The following is a 27445-nucleotide window of genomic DNA, read 5'->3' on the forward strand; positions in this document are numbered from 1 at the left end:
GTGTGAGAAAACCTGGATTTGTGCTGGAAATGGCCCACCTTGATTTTCATACACATTGTAAAGAGAGTGGTCACTTTGGATGGGCTATTACCAGCAGGAGAGTGAGTTTGTGTGTGGTGGGGCGGAGGGTGAGAAAACCTGGATTTGTGCTGGAAATGGCCCAACTTGATTATCGTTCACATTGTAAGGAGAGTGATCACTTTAGATAAGCTATTACCAGCAGGAGAGTGGGGTGGGAGGAGGTATTGTTTCATGGTCTCTGTGTATATAATGTCTTCTGCAGTTTCCACAGTATGCATCCGATGAAGTGAGCTGTAGCTCACGAAAGCTTATGCTCAAATAAATTGGTTAGTCTCTAAGGTGCCACAAGTACGCCTTTTCTTTTTGCGAATACAGACTAACACGGCTGTTACAGTTTTCAGAGTAATACTGTCAATCAATTTACTGCCCTCGCTCTTACAACCGTAACCGGTTACTCGTCCCCCCCTCATTATCTCCCCTTCACATCCTTCCCAATAATGTGTATTCTATATCTTCCCCTGTATTTTCGGTCTTTTCCACTTCTCATTCCAAGATCTCCCTATATTTACACTTTACTTCACTTTTCTAAATATTACACACACTGTGTTGCATTCTCTCAGTTCTGTAACTGTATCTTTTGCTTTACTCATTCCTGATCCAAGGAATGGCTACTAAAAAATAATTCACTGTTACAAAATATAGCTGCAACAGTTCTTGTTGTACCCTCTGCATAAAGGATACTACAAATTAAATTAAGGTGTATCGTTTTATTTGCATATTCTTGTTTTAACAGAATATATTTTAGAAATTATATGAGACGGTTAAATTTAAATGTAAATTTGAGAGAAGATGCTGAAGCAAACAGATTGCTCCTCTGGAATATAAATTAGCATATTAACATAATATCAAAAAGCAGTTCAAGCAGGTCACATAATATATACTATTAAGTGTGCTTTTGTAGTCTTGCCTTTGTACTCTGATACACAGATCAAAGTGTTTTCCTTGATGGTTTAAAAACACATTATGCTCATAGAAATTCTCTGTTCATCAAGAATTTTCATATTCTTCATTGTATTTACTAGAAAAAGCAATGAGTTTTGTAGCTTTATAAAGCAGACCAGTGACCCAAGTTAACAAGGATCTTTTATTTTGTGCTGTAAAAATATAGTCTCAGTGACCTGCCGTCCCCTTTTATTTTTGAATACTCTGAAGGACTCTTGCTATGCACAACCATATTGTATTCAGAATTGCCTTTTCTGATGGGTGCTTAGAGGGTGGAGTGAGGAAGAAAGGGAGAATATTTATAGGAAAAAAATACTGAAAAATGCGTTCTATTTTCAGGAACAATTTGTTTAACTTATTTATAGTAAAAAAGGTTACATCCAGCTATCCTCTCCTTTGCAGCTAAAGTTTCCAAAACCACTTAGTTTTCCTAGTCTGTTTTCTCCTATGTAAATGCTTTAGAAATGAGTTAAGATATACCCAGAAACAAAATGTAAAATTTTAAAGTTTAAACAGAGCACAGCTTAAACCCGAGCAGTTTGCAAAGGAAATATCTGTAAGATTATTTTCACCAAGAGAGAGTCTATTTTAATGACAAAAGCCATTTCAATGGACAGCTTCAACGAGAAAACTGCCGTCTGTCTGACTTTTTCTTGTTAATGTGTTTGAAGATTTTGGATTTGTGGACATTCTTGGATTTCTGGTAACCAAATCCTCCACCTCCGCCTCTTTTTTGAAATCTTCTACCTTGGCTGCTGTTCACATCTGGAAATTTTTGGTTAAGTAATACAGACAACAAACATTAAACCAACTTAACTGTCACACTTTTCAGCATGGTGGGATGTTTTCAGGGGAAAAGAACAACACAGTGTTCATGGCATTTTACAGAGCAAAAACTTAATGGATGCAAGGGTGGAGAAAACTTGTCAAACTAAAAACTCACCTAGTGCTTGTCATACCATTGATTGTTTTCTATTTTTCCTTCTTCCAAATTGTTTAATTCTGTTCCTTCTCACACTATGGATCACACTAAAGCTATAAATGGGTGAGCCCTTACCACCAGTAATTCTGAAACAATTTGAGAAGCAGTCCCTATACTTTTATTTCCCCTAGACGATAGGCCACAACCATTACACTGAAGTATGTATCTCATTGTGCAAATCCCACATTAGTAAAAGAGAAAATTACTCTCAAGAATATACATGTAATATTCCCAGATCCACTATATATGCAAAAATTAAAATGCTATTATTCTTTCCCTGCCATACATACATAGTCATGAACAAATATTAAAACTGGCAAAATAACTGGTTAACTTCTTCCTTAAAACTATTCTCTTAGGGTTAGAGCATCCTTAGATAATTAATAGTAAAACTATCATTTGCACTTAGATACTTCAGTGATGTGCACATTAGAAATGTTAAGCAGATAGATAAATTAGTTTTGACACATTGCAATAAAAGGATACTGAGATCAACAAATGGAGGGACTTTGAAACCAAATGAAAGGGAAACTTTGGGTAGATCCAAGTTATTGACGTTATAGATCTGTTTCAGAGAATGGGAGTCGTAAGCTCTAATGTATGCTTTGTATGCTTCCTGGGCTGACTTGTGAAGGAAATAGTTCTTCTCAATCAATTTTTCAAGCTGGAAAAAGAAAGGCAAGACCGTTGTATCCAATTATGGCTGTAACCCGTTTATAAATTATACAGCAAATATGTCATTTTGCTTGGAATTTACAATGAGTACATTAACCAGAATATTCACTTCAGTAAAATTGAACTATTAGAGCAAAATACAAATTTATCAATGTGTTTTTATAAATCACAGAGGAAAAAACAAATTGAATTACATTACATACCCTCAAAAAGTAACCTTAAAAAGTATTGCAAAAGTAATGAGTTATATTGTCTGAATGCACTCTCTTTAGCTTAACTTTATAGCTATATTTAAGTGGTACATATCTTAAAACTAGGGAGCTTGGAATTCATGGACAAAGGTGGTTGGCAGATATTATAATATCAAAACTGTATCAGTCTACGAAGAGATGCATATTTTGCTAGATTCTACCAATAAAAGAGGCAATGTTAGCTTCTCCCTTGATGCATATCTGAATTTTCTCCTTAAATCGAAGGTTTTTACTATTTAGCATTGACAAGACTTATTGTTCTCCATGGTGCTGTTCCTCTAGATTTGAATGTGTCCATTTTGACCTTACGTATGCATTAATTTATATTAGAAATAATGACATCCATTTATGTCACAACATACAAATTTCATGTAACTATGAATATCTTTTTGGAAGGGCTGACTCAATGCCTTTATTTAAATAGGATTTTTAAAAGTCCTTTCAGTGTTAGTTATTTGAAATTTCAGTTACTGCAAAATGGCTTTATAAATCTTTATACAATGGAATGATTAAGACCAACTAACCACACATATTCAGAAGAGACGGCAAAATTCCACGAAAATAATAGACGAAAAACCCACCAATGCCCAAATACACTGCTTCACTAGTTTCTGCATTTAGAATCAAAAGTGACAACCTTCTGAAAAATAAACAGAGCACTTCTCTGAAATTCAATTCAACTTAAGCAGAACACAAACTGAATGGTGAGCTCATCAGTTCTGACACTCTGGGTTAAACCATGACCTTGCTGACTCAGGATTTCAAGCCAATTGAAAAATCATATTTATAGAAAAATTATTGCATAAAACTAGAATTTATATAGTGCATAAAAACAGAATTTATATATTAACTAAAAATAGCTCACTCCTAATTTTAAAATCTTTTTTTCTAAATTTTAATTCAAATTAGTCATTTTTATTACTGAATGTATGTACATACAACATGGAATTTTTTCCACATTTACAAAAAAGCCTAGTCTACTTAGATTCCTACTCCATGATCATGACCTTATATCTGAACATTAAAGAAATCTATCTTCCACTGCATTATGATAGCATGTAAATCAGGCCAGTTAAACAGTAGAATTTACAAATGTCATTTCTAGATTTTCCTGTTCCTGTAGAGGTACAGAGTAATCTTTTTATGAAGTATTACATTACAAGTAAATGGAACACAGTACATTTATTCCGTAAGGGCAAAAAACCCTACATTTATTGTGCTAGGTACACATGCGTTATCCACAAATATAAACCTCTGTTTATAAAGTCAAAGGCATACTTAAAATTACTATGGCAGATTAAACTGTCATAAAAAAGAAAAACACCTGTTTCTAAACAGGCATATATTCATTCTCACTGAAGTCAATGACAGGTGACTTGTATGTTATGAGGGCAGAATTTGATACTTCAAATGAAACAGTGTATCTGAAATTATAACATGGTGTTAGGCATGAGGGCTTAGCACTTAAGAGCAAATATCTAGAGGAATCTTTCAAATCATGTAAGCACATTTCCACAATTTCTTTAAACCTTCCATTGCTTTGTAAGAGCAGGCTAGTCTATACCTATAATCATTTTCATGTAAAAATCCAGAGAACTAATATGAAATAACTTTATACCTGAGACTGGATGTCTGAAATTTTTGACCAGGAAAATTCAAATTCACTTAATGGTACCTAGCAAAAAAAAAAAAAAAAAAGAAAAGAAAAGGAAAAAAAAGGGTGTTTAGATAACTCTTACACAGTATTATATAGCCTATATAAGAAAGTAAGTAAGAGTTACAGCATTCAGCTAAAGAAAACGGTAACTAAGGGCCCCATCTACACTAGAAAAAGTTATACTGGTATAACTATGACTGCTAGCTAAGCAATTATAACTGTAATACTGGTAATATGCCCTTGTGTGGACACAGTTACACTAGTATAATATCTTATATCCATATAACTGTGGTTCACAGTATGTCATTTTGCCACTTTAACTATGATTAAAATAGCAAAATGTTCAAATGTAAACAAGTCAGAAAGGAAGGCAAGTTAAACATATGCAGAGAGTTGACTTCTTCTCATTATTCAAATAATGTCCTTTAAAAGTTCCAGTAAGTATTTTTGCAGGGCTTTTTGGTGCAAAGCACTCTATCACCAGGGTGAGAATATCGGGTTTTCCACAGAAAGGTTCTGAACTTGAAAACGATGGAAAGTGTGAACCACTTTTTCTATATGAATAAGGGCTTGAGATAAGGATTTTGAAGGCATTTCAGTCTCTTTCCTGCTCCTCTAGAACTATCGGGTTTTTAATCAGAGCACATCATTGAAGGGACATTTCTCCTTTATGGAAATGAAATATGGCAGTGACTCAGGACTGAGAAAACAAATGACGAATTGGTAAATTTAGCAGCTGTCCTGCCTTTTGATATACTACGGACTGAAACTTGTGATTTTTTTCCTGCCATTTCTTAAAAGAGAGACTTTTAAGAATATATTACCAGGGTTGCGTCTTTCTTGTTTTTGTCGGAGCACCACGTACACAGTGGCTTTGGTAGAGGACCCTCTCAAACATTTTTTCCCTTTTACAGCACATCATTAAGCTGCACTGTCACATGATTCCAGCTACCCTGGAATTTAAATGATTATGTAGTTTCTATTGCGCTGGCCACCTTGCATTTCTATTAAATTATTCAGTTAAACATTTTCTAAGCAATAAAATGGGTTTCGGTTAAAATACTGAAACACTTGATTAATCATTACAGTTTCTACATCAAAATATTCCAGCAGCATAGTAAAATACTACATATGACTTTACCCTGGCTTGCTTTAGGTAACGAAGAAAACCCAATTCTTCTGGTCGTAAAATGAGTAGAGCATGTCCTCTGCCATTTATACCTCTGGCAGTTCTACCAACACGATGAATGTACTCCTTTTTGGAAAAAGGATAGTTAAAAATGTAATAATTTGAAATCAAAATTCTTACGCCAAGTAATTTCTTTAAAACAAACACTATTACTATCTCCAGAATATGCTAATATCAGTATAGATGATGGTCAAACTCAACATTTAACACCATGCAAAATAAATATTTCCATGCTCTGATTCAAGGTCCTGGGTCAATGGGATCTGCTTTTGACTCTTGCAAATGTGAATAGCCTAACAGAAAAACAAACTTAATAGTAATACAGCTATGGAGTCTCTCATCCATAATGCTGTAAATTCCGCTCATCACATTGAAATCTACTGATAAAGAAACCAAGCGCTGCAAACCTGAAGCACTAGGTTTGATGAAGAGACACTCAATTAAAAAAATACATTTGAAAATATTTTACTTATTGTTGTTATAACCAATACCTATGATTACTGTTAGTAATTTTTCTGCCTTTTTGCCCCCCAGTTTGATTACTTAGTGCAGTTGTTTGTATGGGTCTTTCACACAGTAACAGGAAGAAAAACGAAACTGGAAAATAGTGACTTTAAAAAAAAAAAACCTCACAAAAAACTGTCAGGGGGACTTAAGGGCAAGTATACAACCCTATACTTCTTTTGACTCATTTTTAGAATTAACTAAGTATTAAGTCTAAGGACACAGCGCTTTTTCCAACCGGCAATCATTTTAGAAGCATGCTGAATGCTTCAAATAAGTGGTGCATTCAGCACATGAATTGTAAAATCAAGCTTTTTTCCAGGAACAATAGAAAGTCAGTTTTTGGATGCAAACCATGCCTGAGCCTAACCGTTTCCTATAGAAGGGTAATTAAGTCCATACTTCTCCAAAAGCGTGGAAGGTGAGAGAGATATCAGAAGCATTTGCAGGAGACAAGTTACCTTAGGGTCATCTGGAGGGTCATACTGGACAATCCAATCAACTTCAGGAATATCCAGTCCTCTGGCAGCTACATCAGTGCACAACAATATTCCAGAATCTGCATTACAGAACTGGAAAAATGTGGTGGTCCGTTTAGTTTGTTTCTGCTTGCCCTAGGAGAAAATGTATTCAGGATTGAATTAGTTAACCACAAAAAAATTCTGCAAATCAGCCTTCAGAATTGTAGCTTTACATGTATACAAAGAAATATATTCTCATACACTGTGGTTACACTAAGAAGATTTAAAACAATGCGTTGAAGCATCTTTCCATCTAACCGACTCATACCTACCCACACATCCATGGCTTTTAAAAGCAGAACCATTTTCATAGTGCATAAACAAAGCAGGCTGATGTACAGCACAGAGCCACATAAATGCTACTTTGGAGGAGGTTACATTGTACATTCTAAAGCAAGAAGTGCTCCATCCTTGGAACACACAATGCAATGGGACTATTCAAGGGCTTAAAGTTAAGGATATGCCTAAATGTTTGAAGGATCAGAGAGTAAAACAGTAACAATTGCAAGATTAGACAAAAATAGAAGATGATAGATAAGATTCCTCTGATTTAGCACTTCCATTCAGAATGCAGCACAAAGACCTTAGCAGGACCAAAAAAAACCCCCCAAAACAAACACCACACACTGAGGTGAGTTAACTCCTCAATTATGTTTGTTTCATAAAGTATTTATCACCTTAAATCAAATATACAATTAGTCCATATTCCCAACTATTTAAGGCTGCAGTTGTGATAACAGAACAAAATAAAAACACTTATCCAAATGGGGATGCAATGGAAGTCAAAATTTAAAAAAAAAATTACCAACTGAAGAGGTGCCTGAAGTATGTGACAAAAAAGAATTATTGTTTCCTTTTTGCAAATTCTATCAAATATAAATACCTACCCTTGTGGTTTGCTTAGTAAAGCGGAGACTATTAAGCAAGGACTAATGCTAAATTAAAAACAATAGTAACGTTAATTTCCACAGAGAATGGAAAGCTCCACTATCTCCACAATATGGAAGCATGATGAAATCATTTTCACTGAGCAAACTTGGAATCTCTAACTTGGATGTTTGATGGAAAATGCCCTTTTAACAAACAACTCCATCTCACTGACAGAAATCTTGTTCTTCAGATGCATGTTTAAAAGATCAGGTTGAAGGGGAAGCTAGTTTGAAAGGGTTAACTTATTACTCCGGCACTGACATTCTCTCTCCATACACCCTAGTTTTGATAAAGGCCATCTACAGTTCAGAGTAACTTCACAAGATAAAAAGTTGTTCAGATATTATATACACTTATTCTTAACTCAGTTCAGAATATCTGGCTTTGGATTTCAATATCATAAGCACCTGAAGCAGAGCATTTTCTTGAGACAGTCACGAAGTTATGAGCCTAGGAAAATTATTTTTTAGGTGTTTGAGAGATCAACTCTGGCACGGGTATGTCAGAATTCTGAACTCAGGGCTGACCCAGCTGTTGAACAGATTAGCTGACCTTTATTAAAGATCCACAGTATTCTTGTCAGCAAGTTAAAGAAGTATGGGCTGGATGAATGCACTATAAGGTGGGTAGAAAGTTGGCTAGATTGTCGGGCTCAACGGGTAGTGATCAATGGCTCCATGTCTAGTTGGCAGCCGGTGTCAAGTGGAGTGCCCCAGGGGTCGGTCCTGGGGCCGGTTTTGTTCAATATCTTCATAAATGATCTGGAGGATAGGGTGGATTGCACTCTCAGCAAATTTGCGGATGATTCTAAACTGGGAGGAGTGGTAGATACGCTGGAGGGCAGGGATAGGATACAGAGGGACCCAGACAAATTGGAGGATTGGGCCAAAAGAAATCTGATGAGGTTCAATAAGGATAAGTGCAGGGTCCTGCACTTAGGACGGAAGAACCCAATGCACAGCTACAGACTAGGGACCGAATGGCTAGGCAGCAGTTCTGCGGAAAAGGACCTAGGGGTGACAGTGGACGAGAAGCTGGATATGAGTCAGCAGTGTGCCCTTGTTGCCAAGAAGGCCAATGGCATTTTGGGATGTATAAGTAGGGGCATAGCAAGCAGATCGAGGGACGTGATCGTCCCCCTCTATTCGACATTGGTGAGGCCTCATCTGGAGTACTGTGTCCAGTTTTGGGCCCCACACTACAAGAAGGATATGGATAAATTGGAGAGAGTCCAGCGAAGGGCAACAAAAATGATTACGGGTCTGGAACACATGACTTATGAGGAGAGGCTGAGGGCACTGGGATTGTTTAGTCTGCAGAAGAGAAGAATGAGGGGGGATTTGATAGCTGCTTTCAACTACCTGAGAGGTAGTTCCAGAGAGGATGGTTCTAGACTATTCTCAGTGGTGGAAGAGGACAGGACAAGGAGTAATGGTCTCAAGTTGCAGTGGGGGAGGTTTAGGTTGGATATTAGGAAAAACTTTTTCACTGGGAGGGTGGTGAAACACTGGAATGCGTTGCCTAGGGAGGTGGTGGAATCTCCTTCCTTAGAAGTTTTTAAGGTCAGGCTTGACAAAGCCTTGGCTGGGATGATTTAATTGGGGATGGGTCCTGCTTTGAGCAGGGGGTTGGACTAGATGACCTCCTGAGGTCCCTTCCAACCCTGATATTCTATGATTCTATGATCTGTTTCAGAGCACTTGGGTTTTGGCAACAGATTCCCATAATAGTATTTTTTCTCCACAAAGTGAATCCAGTCTTTATAAAAGAACAACCCCTAGAAGTTGAAAATCCTCTCTTTGCTCACAGAAGAGGGGTTGCATCAATGGCAGTAATGAAATTCAGCCTCTGGGCCCTTTCAAACTGTAGCCCTCTCTCCTGAGAGTGGCAAGGATGCCAGTGATTTTGCAATAATAATAGTCTCTGTTAGACTGGGATAACCAAGGAAAAGCCAGAGAGTAACAAATTTCAATTACTTTCAGACTTAACAGGTTTTGAAACGGCAACCTAGAGAATAAAATTGTTTTTCAAAAATTCACTGAAGAAAATACTTACATGAATGGCCATGACTGGCAAGTCGATATAGTTGAGTAGTTCATAGTGGTATTTCACAGACATACATGATGAGAAAAATACCATCAGCTTTTTCTTCCGATTTTTCTTGAGGAACGTGAACAGCAGAAGGAACCTTTTTTCGGATGGACACACTACGTATCCCTGGAAATCATTCAAAGCCAGTTATTTAAAACATGTATGAAATATGCTTTTGTTTCAAATAACTCAATTAAGTCAGTGCAGCAAATGGAGCTTTAAAACTTATATTTTAATTCTTTGGTTCCACAGCAATATTAAACAAAACTTTCAGACATCTATGTTCCCTTCTTTCCCAGTCTTACCTTCTTGGGAACTGACATCCATATAGTATACTTAATAAATTATCTAATGAAGAAGTATATTAGGGAATTATTGATAAGAAGAAGCTACATTGTTTATAACAACAACAAAGATGTTCAAAGACTTTTTTAATCACTGTAAATAACACACCTTACATTATCTATCTATTTCCTAAGTCCTTAACATTCAGAACTTTTTTCAAAGCTCATGATTTAAAAACAAATTCTGCTACTGATCAAGTCTTTGGCATCTATGGAAAGGCGATAAGTAACAACCTGGAATTCTGCAGCAGCCTTCCTCACCTCACAGTATTGTGAACTGGCGTTCTAATCCAAAAGCGGTTGGTATTGCGTATCTTGCAACATCTACTAAATGTAAACAATTCCTTATAGGTGGCTAATACCAGAGAGATTTAATCAATCTCCTAGCAGTTGTCCAGCCAGGATGATCAAAGGCCAGCTGCACTTTAAAACTGTACTTTACATTTATAGAATCCACATAAAAATCGATGTCTAGAAGTAGTTTGTGCACATACTGCATCTATTTTTACTAATATTTCTGCTTAACTTTACCTGTTCAAGACCATCTACTGTGGCTGTTTCCTTGTTATCATCAACCCCAACATACAGTGGCTCCTTTTTCAGAGATATCTTAGCCAAGTCTTCAACCTTTCGGGTTTGTGTAGCAGAAAAAAGCATGGTCTGTCTGCGCTCTGAAATAATTCATAAAAAATGATCTCACTTTTGCAGAGGATTATGCAAATAGTAGAGACACAAGATGCAGTTGGGAAGTTCCTGGTGTGTGTTTTACCTGTTCTCCTCAATGGGTGGGCGAATATAGTTTTTACTATATCTTGTCTGTCTCTACTACAACCACTATCAATGTGATTTACACTATGTAATAGTACACATGACCTACAAAGAAATGCTTGTTTTAAAAAATATTTAATACCTATAAACCCTAAGCAGTCCTTTCCCTTCAGAGGTATGTTACTATTAATTTGCACTGCTGTTTACACGGAAAATAGCAATCATACCAGATCATATTTTAATTCTAGCTAGTATAACTGTATATTTGTTCATTCACATAAATATCAAATACTTTTGTCTCCTCAGAAAAACTTCTGAAATTCATTGCAACAAGGTAACTAATATGTTACACAAAAAAGTATTTCTTTTACCAGTTTTACACAGTTTTGCCTTTTAAATTTAATTTCATGGTACAGAGGTTATACCATACCACCATACATTACATGTGTACACACATTACTCTTGCTATATGGGACAGCCCCTGTGCCTATGCCGAGCCTTGCTGACTTCACTGGGACTGTGCACAGGTGCATAAGGGGCTGCCTGCATGGATCCCATTGCCGGATACAAACATAGGCGCTGATCCTGCAATGTTTCACTCTTGTCTAAATGTATTGGGGGGGGGGGGGGGGGAAAGAGGGGAGGAGGAGGAAATCAAGCACAATCCCTTTTATTTATGACGCAAAGAACAATAACAGAATTGATTCCCTATAGCTTTAGCCTCTCTAGTTACCAGTATGAACTACTATTCTACTCGTCTTCTGATGTTTGGTTTTACATACTACATATTCAGTTGCTACTACTCTTAAATACATCAGATTGCATATTTACTAAAAGGCACTTGTTTCATGTTTTCCTCTGTTTCTAAGATGAAAGAGTTCTTCAGTGGTTTTGGGAAAGACTGCCTGCTATAAAAGAGAAATACAAGGAGTAATAGGATGAAATTTAGAAAAGGAAAAAAAAAATTAGGTAAGGATCAGGATAAACTTCCTGAAGTACAGTCTCTGAATATGTGTAGGAGACTCCCAAGTGAAGGGATGAAAACCTTTTAGTGTGCGACATTTAAATTGTGTCAGAAAATACTGTACTGTAGGGAACAAGCCTGCACTGGCAAAAGATGCCCTAGATAAAAATGAAAGACACCTCTTACATTAACTTCTGTGGGCTAAATTATTTCTTTAAGGTGCCCATGAAAAGCCTGTCCCCTTCAGATAAATGATGGTCTGATAGAGTGCCTACCCCAGACAGGTGACAAAAGGGTTAATGTGGTTCTGAGAGACCAATTAACCCACCTGGTGACACATGGGGGATGGGCCAACCCTAATTAATGATGAAACCAGCTGGGTTCTATAAAGAGAGGAAGTCTGGAGCAGAAGGGGGCTGCAGGGAGAAATGCTACTGTCTCTGTCCTGGTAGTAGGGAATGATAAGACTTGTAGGCAATAGGAAGCATTTTGTAAGGTGAGGAGAAAGTCCACAGTAGGGCTTGGTAGGAAGAAGTCCAGGGAGGAGACAGCAAGGAGTATGGTGGAGTGAACCTTGACTGCCTGTCCTAGGGTCCCTAAATTGGAACCCAGTGTAGTGAGAGAGGCTATGTTTCCCTATCAGCCTCTGGTAAGGTGGCATAAAGCCCCTGAAAATGTGATATGGACTAATAAAAGCCCTGAGGAAAAAAAAGCACCAACAAAAAGTATAGATCACTGGACCCAGAATTGAAGGTGGCAGACTGGATGGAGGGATCAGACATTTGTTTTTGCTAGACTTTATTATCCCTGATGGGGTGGGACTAAACATGATCTGGAAAAAGGTTGAGTTGCAAGAAGAAGCAGACCACTGCAGGCAAAAAAGACGGTCAGCAGGAGGTGCTTTAGGAGGAGAGCCTGCTAGCCCACGTCCAGCCATGAGGGGGTGCTCCAATGGTAAGTTGACTCATCTATAAATGGTAAAATAGAACAAACAAGATTCTGCTGGCTACTATATACTGAATTAAGAATGTGTGAGAGTGTGTGTGTGTGTCAGTCAGTCAGAACAAGCATTAGAAAGTGTAGGACAATCGTTCCAAGACTAAAACTACCATACCCAAAGCCTTTTCTCCTAGTTCTCTCCTTCCTTGAACAACATGATCAGAAGGCAACATGACTTCTAGAAATGACACAGATTTTACTTACTTGGTAGAAGTTTTATGATCTGTTTCATTTCTTCCTCAAACCCAACCTCCAGGATACGATCTGCTTCATCAATTACCAGACACTGCAGGTTCTTGAACATAAACCCTGGGGTGTTCTACAAGATTTTAATGAACACAAAGTCAGCCAGAGAAACTGCGTATGGGTGGGATTTTTTGTTTTGTTTTGTAAATACATAAGGCTACCTGATATTTTACCTACCTGCATGTGGTCCAGAAGTCTACCTGGTGTTGCCACTATAATGTTGATCCCATTTGCAAGTTTCTGTGCCTCAGCTGATCTGTTACTGCCTCCCATTATCAGGCCATAGGTGTGAACGTGATGAGTCATCAGTTCTTTCAGAACTCCGTAAGTCTGCATGGCAAGCTCTCGAGTAGGTGAAAGAATCAGAACACCCGTTCCTAGAAAAAAAGTTGCTCATTTCAGCAAAAATTAAGCCAAGTAATCCTTCCCTCTCTCCCTAAGAATGACGTCAACTTAACTGGGAAGCACAGAGAGAGTCTTACCATTCCTGGGCATGAATCTTAACTTGTAGATGAGCTCTATGGCAGGAATGAGGAATGCAAGTGTTTTGCCACTGCCCGTTTTTGCAGCTGCTAGAATATCTCTGTAGGTGTCAATTTGGAAGAAAACATTTAGTTTTTCACATTATCACCAGCATTTAATATTTCAGTCACTTTTATAGAGGAAAAAATTAACAGCTCAGATTTGGTAATGGTTAAGTATTTAACCATTCAAAAACAGCCCTGGTCAACAGTGACTGGAACCATCCAATCAAGGCAGAGAACTTTGGTCTCCAGAGCAGTCAACTTGTTATGGGATTGGCTCAGAGACTCTCTCCCCTGCATGACTGCCATTCCACTAGTTATGTTCCATGGGAACAAGAAATAGAACTTTAACAGGGGTTGGACTTCCACTATGGAACTCACCTCACAAGAGACAGCAAAGATCAGAGATCCCCACTTTCAAAACTAAATGTAATACTAATTTCTACTGAGCTTTCCCTCAATTTCTTCACACAAACCATACAGCCACAACATGGACACTCACACAAGAAACAAACAAACAAACAAACAAGCCTATCAACCAAACTTTCTCCTGAAGGCTGGGAAGAAAGCAAGCAAATGAAAAATTAATTCTACTTGGGAATTACATGGAAGTATTGGGGAAATATGTGGAAGACACTCCTACTTGGGTAACAGGGGCCATATACAAGTACTTAAAACACATGATCACTAAAAAAACCCATGACTGTCTAAAAAATATTATAACTCATACAATCCAAATAGGTTGTATCCCAATACTTTTAAAAACCTTTATTTTTAAATAAAATATGAACACAATGAAACAAAACATAACACATGCACAAGATGGAAATACCAAATAAACAACAAATTCAATGTTCATTATTTGTAAAACCCTGAGTGGGGGGATGGGACCCTGAACCTGCAGGGGTCATGCAGGGCATCAATTATTAAAGTGACTAAATAGACAAATAAGCGAGAACATAACCTATAAGTATTAGGGACTAATACATAAACTAAATTGCAAAAGTATGCAATAGTTTCATGTGTGACCAGAAAGCCTCATTCTTTCCAAGCATTTCTATTAGAATTTTTCATTAATGCAGTAGCAGAGAGCTCTAAAGCCAGTCTGTGTACGACAGAGGAATTGCAATCCCAATATACTTTTAAGGTGTTTGCATTTCACATGGAGATAAAACTGAGGTGGAATTTTAATTCCACATTTTTTTTTAAATCTATTTCTTACCTGCCTTCCAGAAGGGGTTTAATACTTTTATGTTGAATTTCTGTCATGTGTGTAAAGCCCATATCAGTTATTCCTTTCAGCGTGTTCTCGCTGATTAGATCAGACAGTGAAGCAAATGAGGTGTCTTCAAAAGCACCTGAAGAGAAATAGTTCATCAACCATCTCAAACTTGTTTCTTCAAAACCTGCCCACCTTCACTGGCTATTTGGCTAAATGTATCTAGCAATTAACAAGTTAAGTTTCAAGTTACTGTATCCGATTACTACAAGCGGTGTTGTCTTATGCAGCTTAGTACCACTTCATCATTCAGCCAATAAGAAAAGGAAAATCAGGGAAACTAAGACAAATCGAACATGTAAGTGACATAAAACCTCTTAAAGAGCAGGCCCTCACAAATGAAAATCATCCAATTTAGAGACTAACAGATTTAAGGTGCCACTGGACGACTTGTTGTTTTTGTGGCTTCAACTTAGAAGAATCAGATATCTGCCAAACGTTAACAAGAAAAACCTATAGCAAAAACTTTCAAATTTGGCTGTTTAGAGTCAGACACCTAACTTCAAGTATATAAGTTTGAAGAAAAAAAGACTTACCCTTAAGAGTTTCAGAACTTGCTCTAGGCAAAAAGAAAAACAGATATGGAAACTGACACAAGTTACCTGTTACACCAAGAGGTAAACTGGGCCCTTCGGTATCCTCATCCATTACTTCTCTCTCTTCAGGATCCTCGTTATTTTCTTCTACTTCAGGATCCTTACTATCTTTTGCATCATCCGCCTCTGCATCTTCCTCTTGTTCTTCAGTCTTTGCTTTTTTAGTTTCTGTACCTGCCATTAAATTTATTTTTAGAGAGAATGAACATACCAAACAAGTCACACTTAATAATGGTTGCAAAGAATATATCTATCACAAAAAAGGAGATAATGGGATATTTATTCCCCCAGTATAAATCATTCATGCAAGTTTCAATATAGCAGGGATTTCATTTCAGTTCATGCTTTTTATCTACTCATAGGGAGGAGGAAAAAAAATAGTTTCAGGAAGTCATTCCACAGGCTAGGGCAGGCATCACTGCATCAGTTGATGTGTTCCCAACCAAGGAGGGATAAAAAAATTTAACACACAGTTTAAAGTTTCTTCCTTTCCTTTGCAAAGCAGGCAAGTGCATTAGGGTAGCAAGACCTATAGGATATAAATATTAGTTTACATTCACTGTACACTCATTGTTGTTACATACAGTACAGTGCTGTAAAAGGTTGGGAAGAGGTGCTCCTGAACAGGAAGACAGTGGGTACACAGCTAACTGTGGAAATCAACTACAAGGCAAAGTTCCTAACAAGAAATACTGAAATGTTTTATCATATGTAGGATGGAGTATTTAATGTAAAATGGTTTTCTTTTTTTTAAGAATAGATGAAAAAGCAGAATCCCTGTTCAACAAGTAGACTGATAACTGTTTAATATGCATTAGAGTACAGTTCTGAGAGAAAAAGAGGTCTGTTATAATATGTAAATCACTAGCTATTAATATATATTTACATTTTAAGCTCAGTGATTACTTTATTTCCCTTAAATGACTGTGCAGATAGAATGACAGTCAACTTGTTTTTCATTTAAAAATAACATATAAGTCTTTACTTACAAATACTGCATACATGAGACGCAAAAACATTGAGGCTATGCCTACACTACCACTTGTGTCAGTATAGCTCGTGTCACTCAGGGGTGCGAAAAAGCCACTCACTGAGTGAGGTAAATTAGGCTGACCTAAGCGCCCTTGTGGACAGCACTATGTTGGCAGATGGGCTTCTGCTGCTGACATAGCTACAGCCACTCGTTGGGGGTGGATTCATTAAAAGTTGACAGGAGAGCTCTGTCCTGTCAGCTTAGAACGGCTACGCACACAAACACAAAAAAGAAGCTTACAAGAAGTGGAAGATTGGACAAATGACCAGGGAAGGGTATAAAAATATTGCTCGGGCATGCAGGAGGGAAATCAGGAAGGCCAAATCACACCTGGAGTTGCAGCTAACAAGAGATGTTAAGAGTAACAAGAAGGGTTTCTTCAGGTATGTTAGCAACAAGAAGAAAGTCAAGGAAAGTGTGGGCCCCTTACTGAATGAGGGAGGCAACCTAGTGACAGAGGATGTGGAAAAAGCTAATGTACTCAATGCTTTTTTTGCCTCTGTCTTCACGAACAAGGTCAGCTCCCAGACTACTGCACTAGGCAGCACAGCATGAGAAGGAGGTGACCAGCCCTCTGTGGAGAAAGAAGTGGTTCAGGACTATTTAGAAAAGCTGGACAAGCACAAGTCCATGGGGCCAGATGCGCTGCATCTGAGAGTGCTAAAGGAGTTGGCGGATGTGATTGCAGAGCCATTGGCCATTATCTTTGAAAACTCATGGAGATCGGGGGAGGTCCCAGATGACTGGAAAAAGGCTAATGTAGTGCCCATCTTTAAAAAAGGGAAGAAGGAGGATCCTGGGAACTACAGGCCAGTCAGCCTCACCTCAGTCCCAGGAAAAATCATGGAACAGGTCCTCAAGGAATCAATTCTGAAGCACTTAGAGGAGAGGAAAGTGATCAGGAACAGTCAGCATGGATTCACCAAAGGCAAGTCATGCCTGACTAATCCAATTGCCTTCTATGACGATAACTGACTCTGTGGATGAGGGGAAAGCGGTGGACGTGTTGTTCCTTGACTTTAGCAAAGCTTTTGACATGGTCTCCCACAGTATTCTTGCCAGCAAGTTAAAGAAGTATGGGCTGGATGAATGGACTATAAGGTTGATAGAAACCTGGCTAGATTGTCGGGCTCAACGGGTAGTGATCAATGGCTCCATGTCTAGTTGGCAGCTGGTATCAAGTGGAGTGCCCCAGGGTCGGTCCTGGGGCCGGTTTTGTTCAATATCTTCATAAATGATCTGGAGGATGGGGTGGATTGCACCCTCAGTAAGTTTGCAGATGACACTAAACTGGGAGGAAAGGTAGACACGCTGGAGGGTAGGGATAGGATACAGAGGGACCTAGACAAATCAGAGGATTGTGCCAAAAGAAATCTGATGAGGTTCAACACAGACAAGTGCAGAGTCCTGCACTTAGGACGGAAGAATCCAATGCACCGCTACAAACTAGGGACCGAATGGCTCGGCAGCAGTTCTGCAGAAAAGGACCTAGGGGTTAGAGTGGACAAGAAGCTGGATATGAGTCAACAGTGTGCCCTTGTTGCCAAGAAGGCCAATGGCATTTTGGGATGCATATGTAGGGGCATTGCCAGCAGATCGAGGGAAGTGATCGTTCCCCTCTATTCCATATTGGTGAGGCCTCATCTGGAGTACTGTGTCCAGTTTGGGGCCCCACACTGCAAGAAGGATGTGGAAAAATTGGAAAGAGTCCAGCAGAGGGCAACAAAAATGATTAGGGGACTGGAACACATGAGTTATGAGGAGAGGCTGAGGGAACTGGGATTGTTTAGTCTGCGGAAGAGAAGAATGAGCGGGGTTTTGATAGCTGCTTTCAACTACCTGAAAGGGGGTTCCAAAGAGGATGGATCTAGACTGTTCTCAGTGGTAGCTGATGACAGAACAAGGAGTAATGGTCTCAAGTTGCAGTGGGGGGAGGTTTAGGTTGGATATTAGGAAAAACTTTTTCACTAGGAGGGTGGTGAAACACTGAAATGCCTTACCTAGGGAGGAGGTGGAATCGCCTTCCTTAGATATTTTTAAAGTCAGGCTTGACAAAGCCCTGGCTGGGTTGATTTAGTTGGGTATCGGCCCTGCTTTAGCAGGGGGTTGAACTAGATGACCTCCTGAGGTCCCTATGACAGTCTATGACAGTTTATAGTGACGCAGCTGCACTGCTCTAAGCTGTCCACTGTATCCATAGGTATCATTCATCAAGTTCTATTGCATGAGTTTTATAGGGTGAGAGAGAGAGAGAGAGAATTAAGGCCTTTCAGTGCAATTCCTAAGTGTATTTTCTAATGCTTTGTCCAGATTGATATTGGAAAAAAAAAGTGTCACATGGTGGGGCTTCACCAACTAACCTGGAGAAAATATTCTCTCTGTTATCGTAGCATTTGCTGTCAGGAATATATTTCTGATATTCAGGTTCTTATTACTTTGCAGGTATATTAATTTGAGAACCTCCTAGCACTTTACAAGTGTTAACTATTTACAAGCGCAGCCTTGAAAATAGGAAACAGATCACTTAGGTTGTAAATTTAGGGAAAAATCGGCAGCGAAGATCATGAGTTATTCAAGCTGACACGTGGGGTCTGTAAAAATCATGACTTTTTTAGATTAGGTCTAACACTATAGGCTAGCGGCGCGATTCCCCTGCTCACGTACACATGCTCATGGTAGCTCAATAAGAGCTAGCAAAAGTATAAACGGTTGTGTATCCACTGTAACTTAGCTGTGCAAAGTACAAACCTGCCTGAAACCAGCGGGTATGTACCTGGCACAGCCCAGCCACATTTCCACTGCCTGAGCTACCTTGGCTACACTGCTATTTACACTTGCACTAGATCTCATGGAACTACTACATATATGTATACATGAGTAGGGGAATCACACCTTTAACTCACAGAGTAGCCTGAGAAGACATCAGACCAGTTTTCAGGACAGAGGTTCAGTGCTATCCTTATTGCCCCTAGGCAAGCTTTCTTCCAGCCAACTGTGGTATGGGAGCTACAGCCTACTACCTCACCAGTATGACTTCCCTTCACAGTAAGGAATAGTTCAGTGGTGGGAGAGGCAGGGTAGACTAAGCATAGGACACTAAAAGACCCCTCTATTCTGATCCCAGATCAGACAAAGTTGTTAACCACTTTGTCACACTACTTGACCTCTTCCTTACTTTTCTGTACATTTCAATTTTAAATGCTTAATATCATCTTACTTCACAGAGGGGACTGTGATGACTAATTAACATTTACAACTACATGTGTTAGGATTTTATTTGTACTGTGATTAATTCTAAGGCATATGACCATATACAGTTTATTTAGGTACCTGCCCCTTCAAAACTCTTAAACAGTAAAGTATTCAGAGATTCATCACGAACCTTTGGGTAACACACCTCTTGCAGCAGAGAGATAGGGGCACCTAGAAGTCTTCTAGCATATGGTTTACATAAAATTGGCCACATCCGGATATAACCCCTAGGAATCATCACACTAAACTTTCCAAAAATTCTCAGGACAACCCTACGAATAGTTGCAAGATCAATGCTCGCAGAAATTGGTTATACTAGAGGAGTTTTGTAGGTCCATTCAAAAATACTACTGCCAGCATAGGGTGGAATTCAGAATTACATTTTAAGTAAGACTGAAAATGACATACCCTCTTCTGTGTTAATAATTTGCCTTTTCTTCTTCTTCTTCTTCTTCGATTCAGAATTTTTTGCTTCTGCAGCTACTTCACCATTAGCGATTAGTTGAGGTTGCTTTACATTCTTCACTTTAAGTTCCTCCACTGATTCCTCAGAAATGACATTGTTCGTAGCTTCCTCAGAGGTATCCACAGATCTTGTCTCCACTAAAAAAAGCAGGAATGGCAAATCCAAAGAATAGAAAAGAGGAAGGCAATTAAAAAAATCCCAAACATTTCCAGTTGAATCAAAATACTGGAATTGGTCACAGAAATGGTATTAGTCACTAGCGAATATCACCGCATCTGGAACTCTACCGTGGTGGTAATACGCACAGTATTAATAACAGCCAGTAGTTTGATGCCTGCCAATACACTAGGAGCTGCACAATTCCAGAAGCCCTGACCATTCACAATTCCAGGATGGTGCGATTACTAGTTGGGCATGTACTTTATTAACTTTGAACTTGGTCTTCTATAGGTTTATCTCTGGTTTAGAAGCTGGTGTAGCTGTTTCAGCTAATATATTATATTATTATAATAATATTATTATAAATATATTATAAATATAATGTGGTCCAGTAACAAGTAGATCTGCAACACCGCCTCCATTTTCAAGAGTGGCCCCTGACGGAGTGAACTTCAGGTCTTGACTGTCCAACTTGAGCGCCTCAGGGCCTCATTCCCAGAGCAGCTGAGCACCCACAACGCCCAATGAGTTCAAGGGGGCCTGCTCCGCACCTCTGGAAAGCGGGCTCAGGGTGTTTCCGCACCGCAGGGCGTTCATAACCACTCGTGCTAACCAGCAGGGCCCACGTTTGAAAAGGGGAGGCCAGGGCCACCACGGTTCCTGGATCCGCGCTACCATTTACCCTGACCACCAAATAACGAGCTCGGGCCGTTTCGAGAGCCGGAACATCGCCCCAGCCCCTCCACGCGTTGCCGTGGGCACCCGAGCGCCCCGGCCCCCGGCGAGCTCCAGGCGGAGAAGCGGGGCAGGGCCCAGGGACCACCCCCGGGCCATCCGCCCGCGGCCGAGCTCTGCCCTGGGCCCGTCGCTCCTGGCTCAGCCGCGGCGGGTTCGTCTCGCTGCCCCGGGCGCTTGGCGGGGGAGGCTGAGCCGGGCCTCCAGAGACCCGCGCCCGGAGCGTGACGGGCAGAGGCAGCTCCTGCCCCCCCCGGCTCGGCCCGGCCCGGCTCGCCCCCCCCGGCTCGGTACCTGGTGGCCCGGCCCCCTGTAGCGCCAGGTTGCGCTGCCGCAGCTTGAGGTTGCGCTTGTGGATCTTCCTGCGGAGCAGCCGCATAGGCAGGTTCCCGGCCGCCGCCGCCATCCCGCCCCGATCGCGGAGTCCGGCAGAGCCGCCGCCGCCGCCGCCGCACGTGGGGCTCGGCCGGGCACAGAGCAGCCGGGGCGCCCCGGAAGCGCTTCCCCCGCTCGCGCGGCCCGCAGCGGCCTCTAGGGGCCAGGAGGAGACACAGCGCTCGGGGAGCGGGCTGGGGCCTGCCGGGCCCGGCCCCCTGAGCCCGGGTGGGGCTGCGCGGGCTCAGCTCACAGCGGGGTGACGGGGGAGACTGCGGGGCCTCCGCCTCCCCGGACAGGCGCTGCCAAGCTGAGGGGCAGCTGGGCCGTTGCTCCCCAGGGCTGGTGCGTGTACCTCCCCTGAGCGAGCCTCGAGTCGTCCCTGTAGATCCCGCCTGTGGGACACGCGCCCACCCCTTTATGGTGGTGACCCACACTGCAGACACCCTATCGTCCACACACAGTGACCCACACCACAGCCACACCCGCACACACCCTCCTCCACGCACAGTGACCCACACCACAGCCACACCCACACACAGCCTATCATCCATGCACAGTGACCCACACCACAGCCATATGTACACACACACTCCTCCACGCACAGTGACCCACACCACAGCCATATGTACACACACACTCCTCCATTCACAGTGACCCACACCACAGACATGCCCGCACACACCCTATCGTCCACACACAGTGACCCACACCACAGCCACACCCGCACACACCCTCCTCCACGCACAGTGACCCACACCACAGCCATATGTACACACACCCTCCTCCACGCACAGTGACCCACACCACAGCCATATGTACACACACCCTCCTCCACGCACAGTGACCCACACCACAGCCATATGTACACACACCCTCCTCCATTCACAGTGACCCACACCACAGACATGCCCGCACACACCCTATCGTCCACGCACAGTGACCCACACTACTGACACACCTACACACACCCTATCGTCCACGCACAGTGACCCACATTACACACACCCTATCATCCACACACACTGACCCACACTACAGCCATACGTACACAAACCCTCCTCCATGCACAGTGACCACACTACAGACACACCTACACACCCCATCATCCTTGCACAGTGACACACATATACACCCCCCCCATCATTTGTACACAGCGACCAACACCACAGACATACCTACACACAACCCATCATCCTCGCATAGTGACACACATCTACACACACCCCTACATCCACACACAGCAACCGCCCCACCACAGACACACCCGCACACAACCCATCATCCACGCACAGCGACCCACACCACAGACACAACTACACACTGCATCATCCACACACAGTGAGCTACAGCACAAACACATCTACACGCCCTCATCATCCATGCACAGTGATCCACACCACAGACACTCCAAACTGCACTCCTCCCCACCTTCTATATTTCAGATTACAGAGAATGAACAACAAGCTGTATTATATTTTCAGGAATTAAGTATAAACCTCTCTCACAAAGTGCATTTACTGTAAGCTTGTTTGCAAAGTGGCATTGCCTCCTTGGTTACAAGTGTTTAATTCAAGTAGGGGAAATAAATGAATATATTCCCCAGTCCCTCATCATTCACCTCTGTGATCACATGCACCCTTATTACATGGGGTTTGACACAGGTTTCCAAGGGAAACATTTTTGGGAAAACCTTATTGGCAGCATATCACTGCTTCATCCTATCAACAGGAGAGGCCAGTCAGACCAGCAACAATGGCAGAAGTGAGATCGGGAAAACTGCTGCTGCTACACTGGCTCAGCTTCTTGCCAACAAATAAACATCAACTGTGGCTGCTCTAGGATTTTTTAGACCCAAGATTCCCAATAGGTGTAGCTCCGCCGATGATAGTATCTGTGAAAGTGGTAGTGTAGAAAGGACTCAGGCATTTTCCACTAACGGTGCTAAAATTCATGACCCTTTCAGAAATACGGTCTCCTAGACGCTGACCATTGTGAGAATGGGCACAGATGTGCCTTCAGTACTATCTTCTGCTAGAGCCCTGGATCTTTACTGACCATCTGGTATGCTGTCTGTCCCTAGTGATGGGCTCCCAGAACTCACAAATCTCCTGAATCTTCACGAGCCAGCTAGTTCTTGCTCAACCAGCCAAGTTTTCGAGCCTATCAGTTCCAGTGCATGAGCGCCTGGATCTTTATCTGGCAGCACCTTCCAACTGGACAGCTGGATTTCCCAGCTGCTCCTTAGTCCAAGTGATGGGCAATGTGACCTTTCCTTATAATGTTCTCTTTCTTCTCAGCTCCCCATCCTCTTCCAAACAATTGATTCTATCAATTTGGAATAAAGATTACTCCAGGCACTCTTGACCAGTAGGTGGCACAAATAGTACAAGAATTATACAGCAGGTGGCTTCGCCATCATAAACCAATAACTGCTACGTGGTCTTAAAAGCCTTAATAGCTACACACAACATAATTTTCAGCCTATAATACCTTGCTATAATGTGGATTAATCACACTATACAGAGCTATTGCTATGTTAATTTCAGAACAACTATTACATATAACTTCTCATAAAAATTACTGATGTGGGAGGCAGAATAAAATTAAATTTTTCCCCCTTTCAGTTTTTGTTTTGAAGAGCTCCTGTGGCTCAGTGAGATGAGAATTAAAAAGGCTAGTCTAATCTTCCAAATGATGGGAGCTACACGAGGATTTGATTTGACATATTCACAAGGTTTCACAAAGATTCAGGGTTGCCATCTTAAAATTTCCCATTGTTAGATCCAGTCATTAATTCTTGACAAGTTTCCATCCCTAACTAAGGGTAAACAAATGGGCTGGCCAATTCTTTTGCTTGACTGCAAACATCTTGCTCCAGAAATACTTTGGATAAATTATGCCAAGAATTTTCAGAGGAAAAGGGATATAAAAAAGAATAGGGAAGAAAAGGGAGACGTACACAGGGAAAGAGTGGTAAGACAACAGCAATAATACAAAACAATTTTGCTTATGGGAACTATCTGAAGAGATGGGAAAAATGACTGCGGAAGGACATTTCACCTAAACTGTAATCTCTTTTATTGAAAAGGTGGTGTCATCCTTTATTTGTGTGGTAATAAATCTGAGAAGAGACAGAACAAAAAATAAAAAGTTTGGAGGAAAGGATCCAAACTTGCTGAACAAAACTCCCAGAAATGAAAACTTCTGAACTTTGGAAGGTTTGGAACTACTTGCATAAATAAGGTTACTCATATGTGTAAGAGTTTGCAAAATGCAAATCTGAGGCTGGAAACCTTGGGGATACATTAAAGTGGTCACTTAAGGAGCTGCTTATTTGAAATGCAGATCCTTCATATCGAGGTTAGACAGATAAGCATTTGTTGCAAGCCTCTACATATAATTTGGTTTTACTCTGGACAGTCTGCTGAGGGATTCTGCATTTTAAGTGAATGTGGAAGGGTTACAGCTTATTTTAATCCTACATATGGACTTTCACCTAACCAGATTACACTTTAGAGACTATATTCAGTACAATGACTTGCGTGAGTAAGGATTGTTAATTTGATTAAATTTCCAGGATGGAATCCTTATTTGACTTTCAGTCAAAGACCACCTCTACTATGCTCTAGGTAGTTGCTCACATGTGGGTGTTGTTTGCATACATTCCAAACATGATGTTGTGCAGACATGAAATTTGTTGGGCTCTTTACAATAGCTTGCTTTAAAGACATTGATTAGAGGATGTAAAGTTGCAGCTGTCCAGTCCATTGTTAGATATTTGCTTTCTGCCTTTTTTTCATTTTTTCAGTTGTTTTCAATTGTCCTTCAAACAGCAGTTTTAAAAATCAGAATACTCAGCAAACAGTATTGATATTGCTTGGTGACAGATCCAGACTGTGGTTTAACCCCTAGTTCATATGTTAATATTTTATCTCTGACATTGGGCATTTGTTAGATGGCATAGACATTCCTTCAGGTATATATATCTCATTTCTGTCCCACAGAGTCATTCCCAATTACGTATCTCATATCAAGCAATCATTACTAACCAGAGGATTTTAACAAACAGCTATTGAGTTCTTATCAAAATGTCTCAAATCCTCTGCACTAAAATCTTACAGGAAGGTTTGCAGGGAATTTATGTTTTGGACTGGAAAAGTTTCATATACATCTTAGGAAGTTTCCATGTTAAGAAATTTTTTATCCTCTGAGGACAACTCAATGTTTTTGATACCATCTGCATCTGAGCCCATCATTTTGTCTCTCAGAGTAATATCAATATTAAGGCCAGATTCTGATATGCTTAGTCTTGTTCACTAGTATCTTCCTTACATTGTACTGTATTGCAGGAGTAATCCCACTGATTTGAACTGGTCCACTCCTGGTGTAAGGTACTGTTCAAGGTGAGCAAGGCACTGCTTAATTTGTGCCAGGGCTTGCCAGGGCTGAGCCCTAGCACTGTAGACTTGGCAGTTCCTAGCCCTGGCACCTCTGGGTTTGGCAGTTAATAGCCTCTGGGTTTGCCACATCAGTTATGAACATAAAAAAAATTGCTTGGAGTCTGATTTTCAGAAAGTGCTCAGCACAGGACCCACCCTATGAAAATCAAGCCTTATAGTCTCAAGTTTGACATCTAAAACCCGAGGCACTCAAAATCACTAGTCACTTATGAAAATCTTGGTCATAAATCTAAAAATACTGAAATGGAAAATTAGAGCTTTTGTTGTCTGCTGCCACTCTAAAAACTCTAAACCCTCAAGAACAATGTTTTTTTTCCTCAGAAAGGTGTAATTTTTCCTCTTAAACTGGCCTGCTTTAAAAGATGGACTGTAGATAGAGTTGCCATATCCTCCGCTAGTATAAATTAGTGTAGCTCAATGGATCTAGTGGCATATTCTGTAGCACTCAGCTGGTGCAAATCAGCACAGCACGGTGATTTATGTCAATGGAGCTATTTACACTAGCTCAGGACATGGCACGGTACATTATCTGACAAGGAATATAAAACAATACAAATGGAGATTGTATTTAAAGTCTTATTCATATCAGGCAGAGGTAAGATTGACTGGATGTAGAGTCCTGTCCACCCTGCAATACCCACTCCCACTTGCCCCCACTATTATGGCAGTGTGTCCTGTGGGAACCACAAGATCCTGGTCCTGCTGCAGGGCTCTACACTGGTCCCACACAGGGCTCTAGCTGGATGCTTATACACCTGCATATCCTGACTTCCAAATGCTTAGCTTTCCAACTTTATTGTTGTATAAACAGATGGAATCCTGGCTACTTTGAAGTAATTGGGAGAATTGCCATTGATTTCAATGGAGCCAAGATTTTGCCCTGGATTTTTTTTCTTTGGAATACCACTGACGTGTAGCTATCACTGGAGTAAAATACAACATCTATTTACTACTGTGCAGCAACAGTTTAGGAAGTGCAGAATAACTTATCCTATTGAATCTACAAAAGGAATTTTAGGTATGTATTGGAGTTTGATTAGGGCATGAGGGTTAACTCATCTACACTTGCAAAAAGTGCCACAGGATCTTTAACAATCACATGTATTTCAGAGTTTGGTTTTACGTTGCCTGCAAATGATGGCGCCTTAAATGGAACAGTACCCCTTACATCAGGCTGGGTATTGGCTCAGTGCTGACTTCTGGGGAGAATGCTAACTTCTGCGCCCTTAGGAGGTTTTTAAAATATAGATGGATTCAAATTGAATTCCTGTAGAACTTGGGGAAATTTTACATCGGTTTCCAAACTTCACAACTCAGGTCTATCTGTGTGGTCAGACTGGAAACCCAGATCCACACCCATCTGAACTTCAGGGTGGTTCCAAATCAAATTCAATTCCACATCTGTACTGTGCAACTCAA

The 27445-nt window shown here is 40.7% G+C and overlaps 1 protein-coding gene across 1 annotated transcript; it reads right to left on the minus strand.

Moving 5' to 3' along the window:
* Nucleotides 1-1151: 1151 nt before the first annotated feature.
* On the minus strand, nt 1152-21668 carry DDX18 (DEAD-box helicase 18). The gene is made up of 14 exons (XM_084643158.1): nt 21483-21668; nt 20237-20431; nt 15550-15717; nt 14891-15026; nt 13627-13727; nt 13322-13521; nt 13103-13217; nt 10699-10838; nt 9788-9949; nt 6743-6895; nt 5730-5843; nt 4550-4606; nt 2492-2669; nt 1152-1788 (listed from the first exon to the last, which is right to left on the minus strand). Exons 1-14 carry the CDS (start codon nt 21592-21594, stop codon nt 1643-1645), a joined length of 1977 nt encoding a protein of 658 aa, XP_084499284.1. The 5' UTR covers nt 21595-21668; the 3' UTR covers nt 1152-1642.
* Between the last annotated feature and the right edge of the window lie 5777 nt (nt 21669-27445).

Source organism: Lepidochelys olivacea (genome assembly GCF_965140295.1).
Source record: "Lepidochelys olivacea isolate rLepOli2 genome assembly, chromosome: 11".
In the NCBI taxonomy this organism is placed as follows: Eukaryota; Metazoa; Chordata; order Testudines; family Cheloniidae; genus Lepidochelys; species Lepidochelys olivacea.

What these genes read in the sequence shown, in the direction of transcription:
- DDX18 (XM_084643158.1), bottom strand. Translation starts at nt 21,594, where the DNA reads ATGGCGGCGGCGGCCGGGAACCTGCCTATGCGGCTGCTCCGCAGGAAG. An exon ending in AAACCCCTTCTGGAAGGCAG is followed by an intron (nt 13,728 to 14,890) that starts GTAAGAAATAGA and finishes TGACACCTACAG; the next exon opens with AGATATTCTAGCAGCTGCAA. An exon ending in CAGTAGATGGTCTTGAACAG is followed by an intron (nt 9,950 to 10,698) that starts GTAAAGTTAAGC and finishes AATGATTTCCAG; the next exon opens with GGATACGTAGTGTGTCCATC.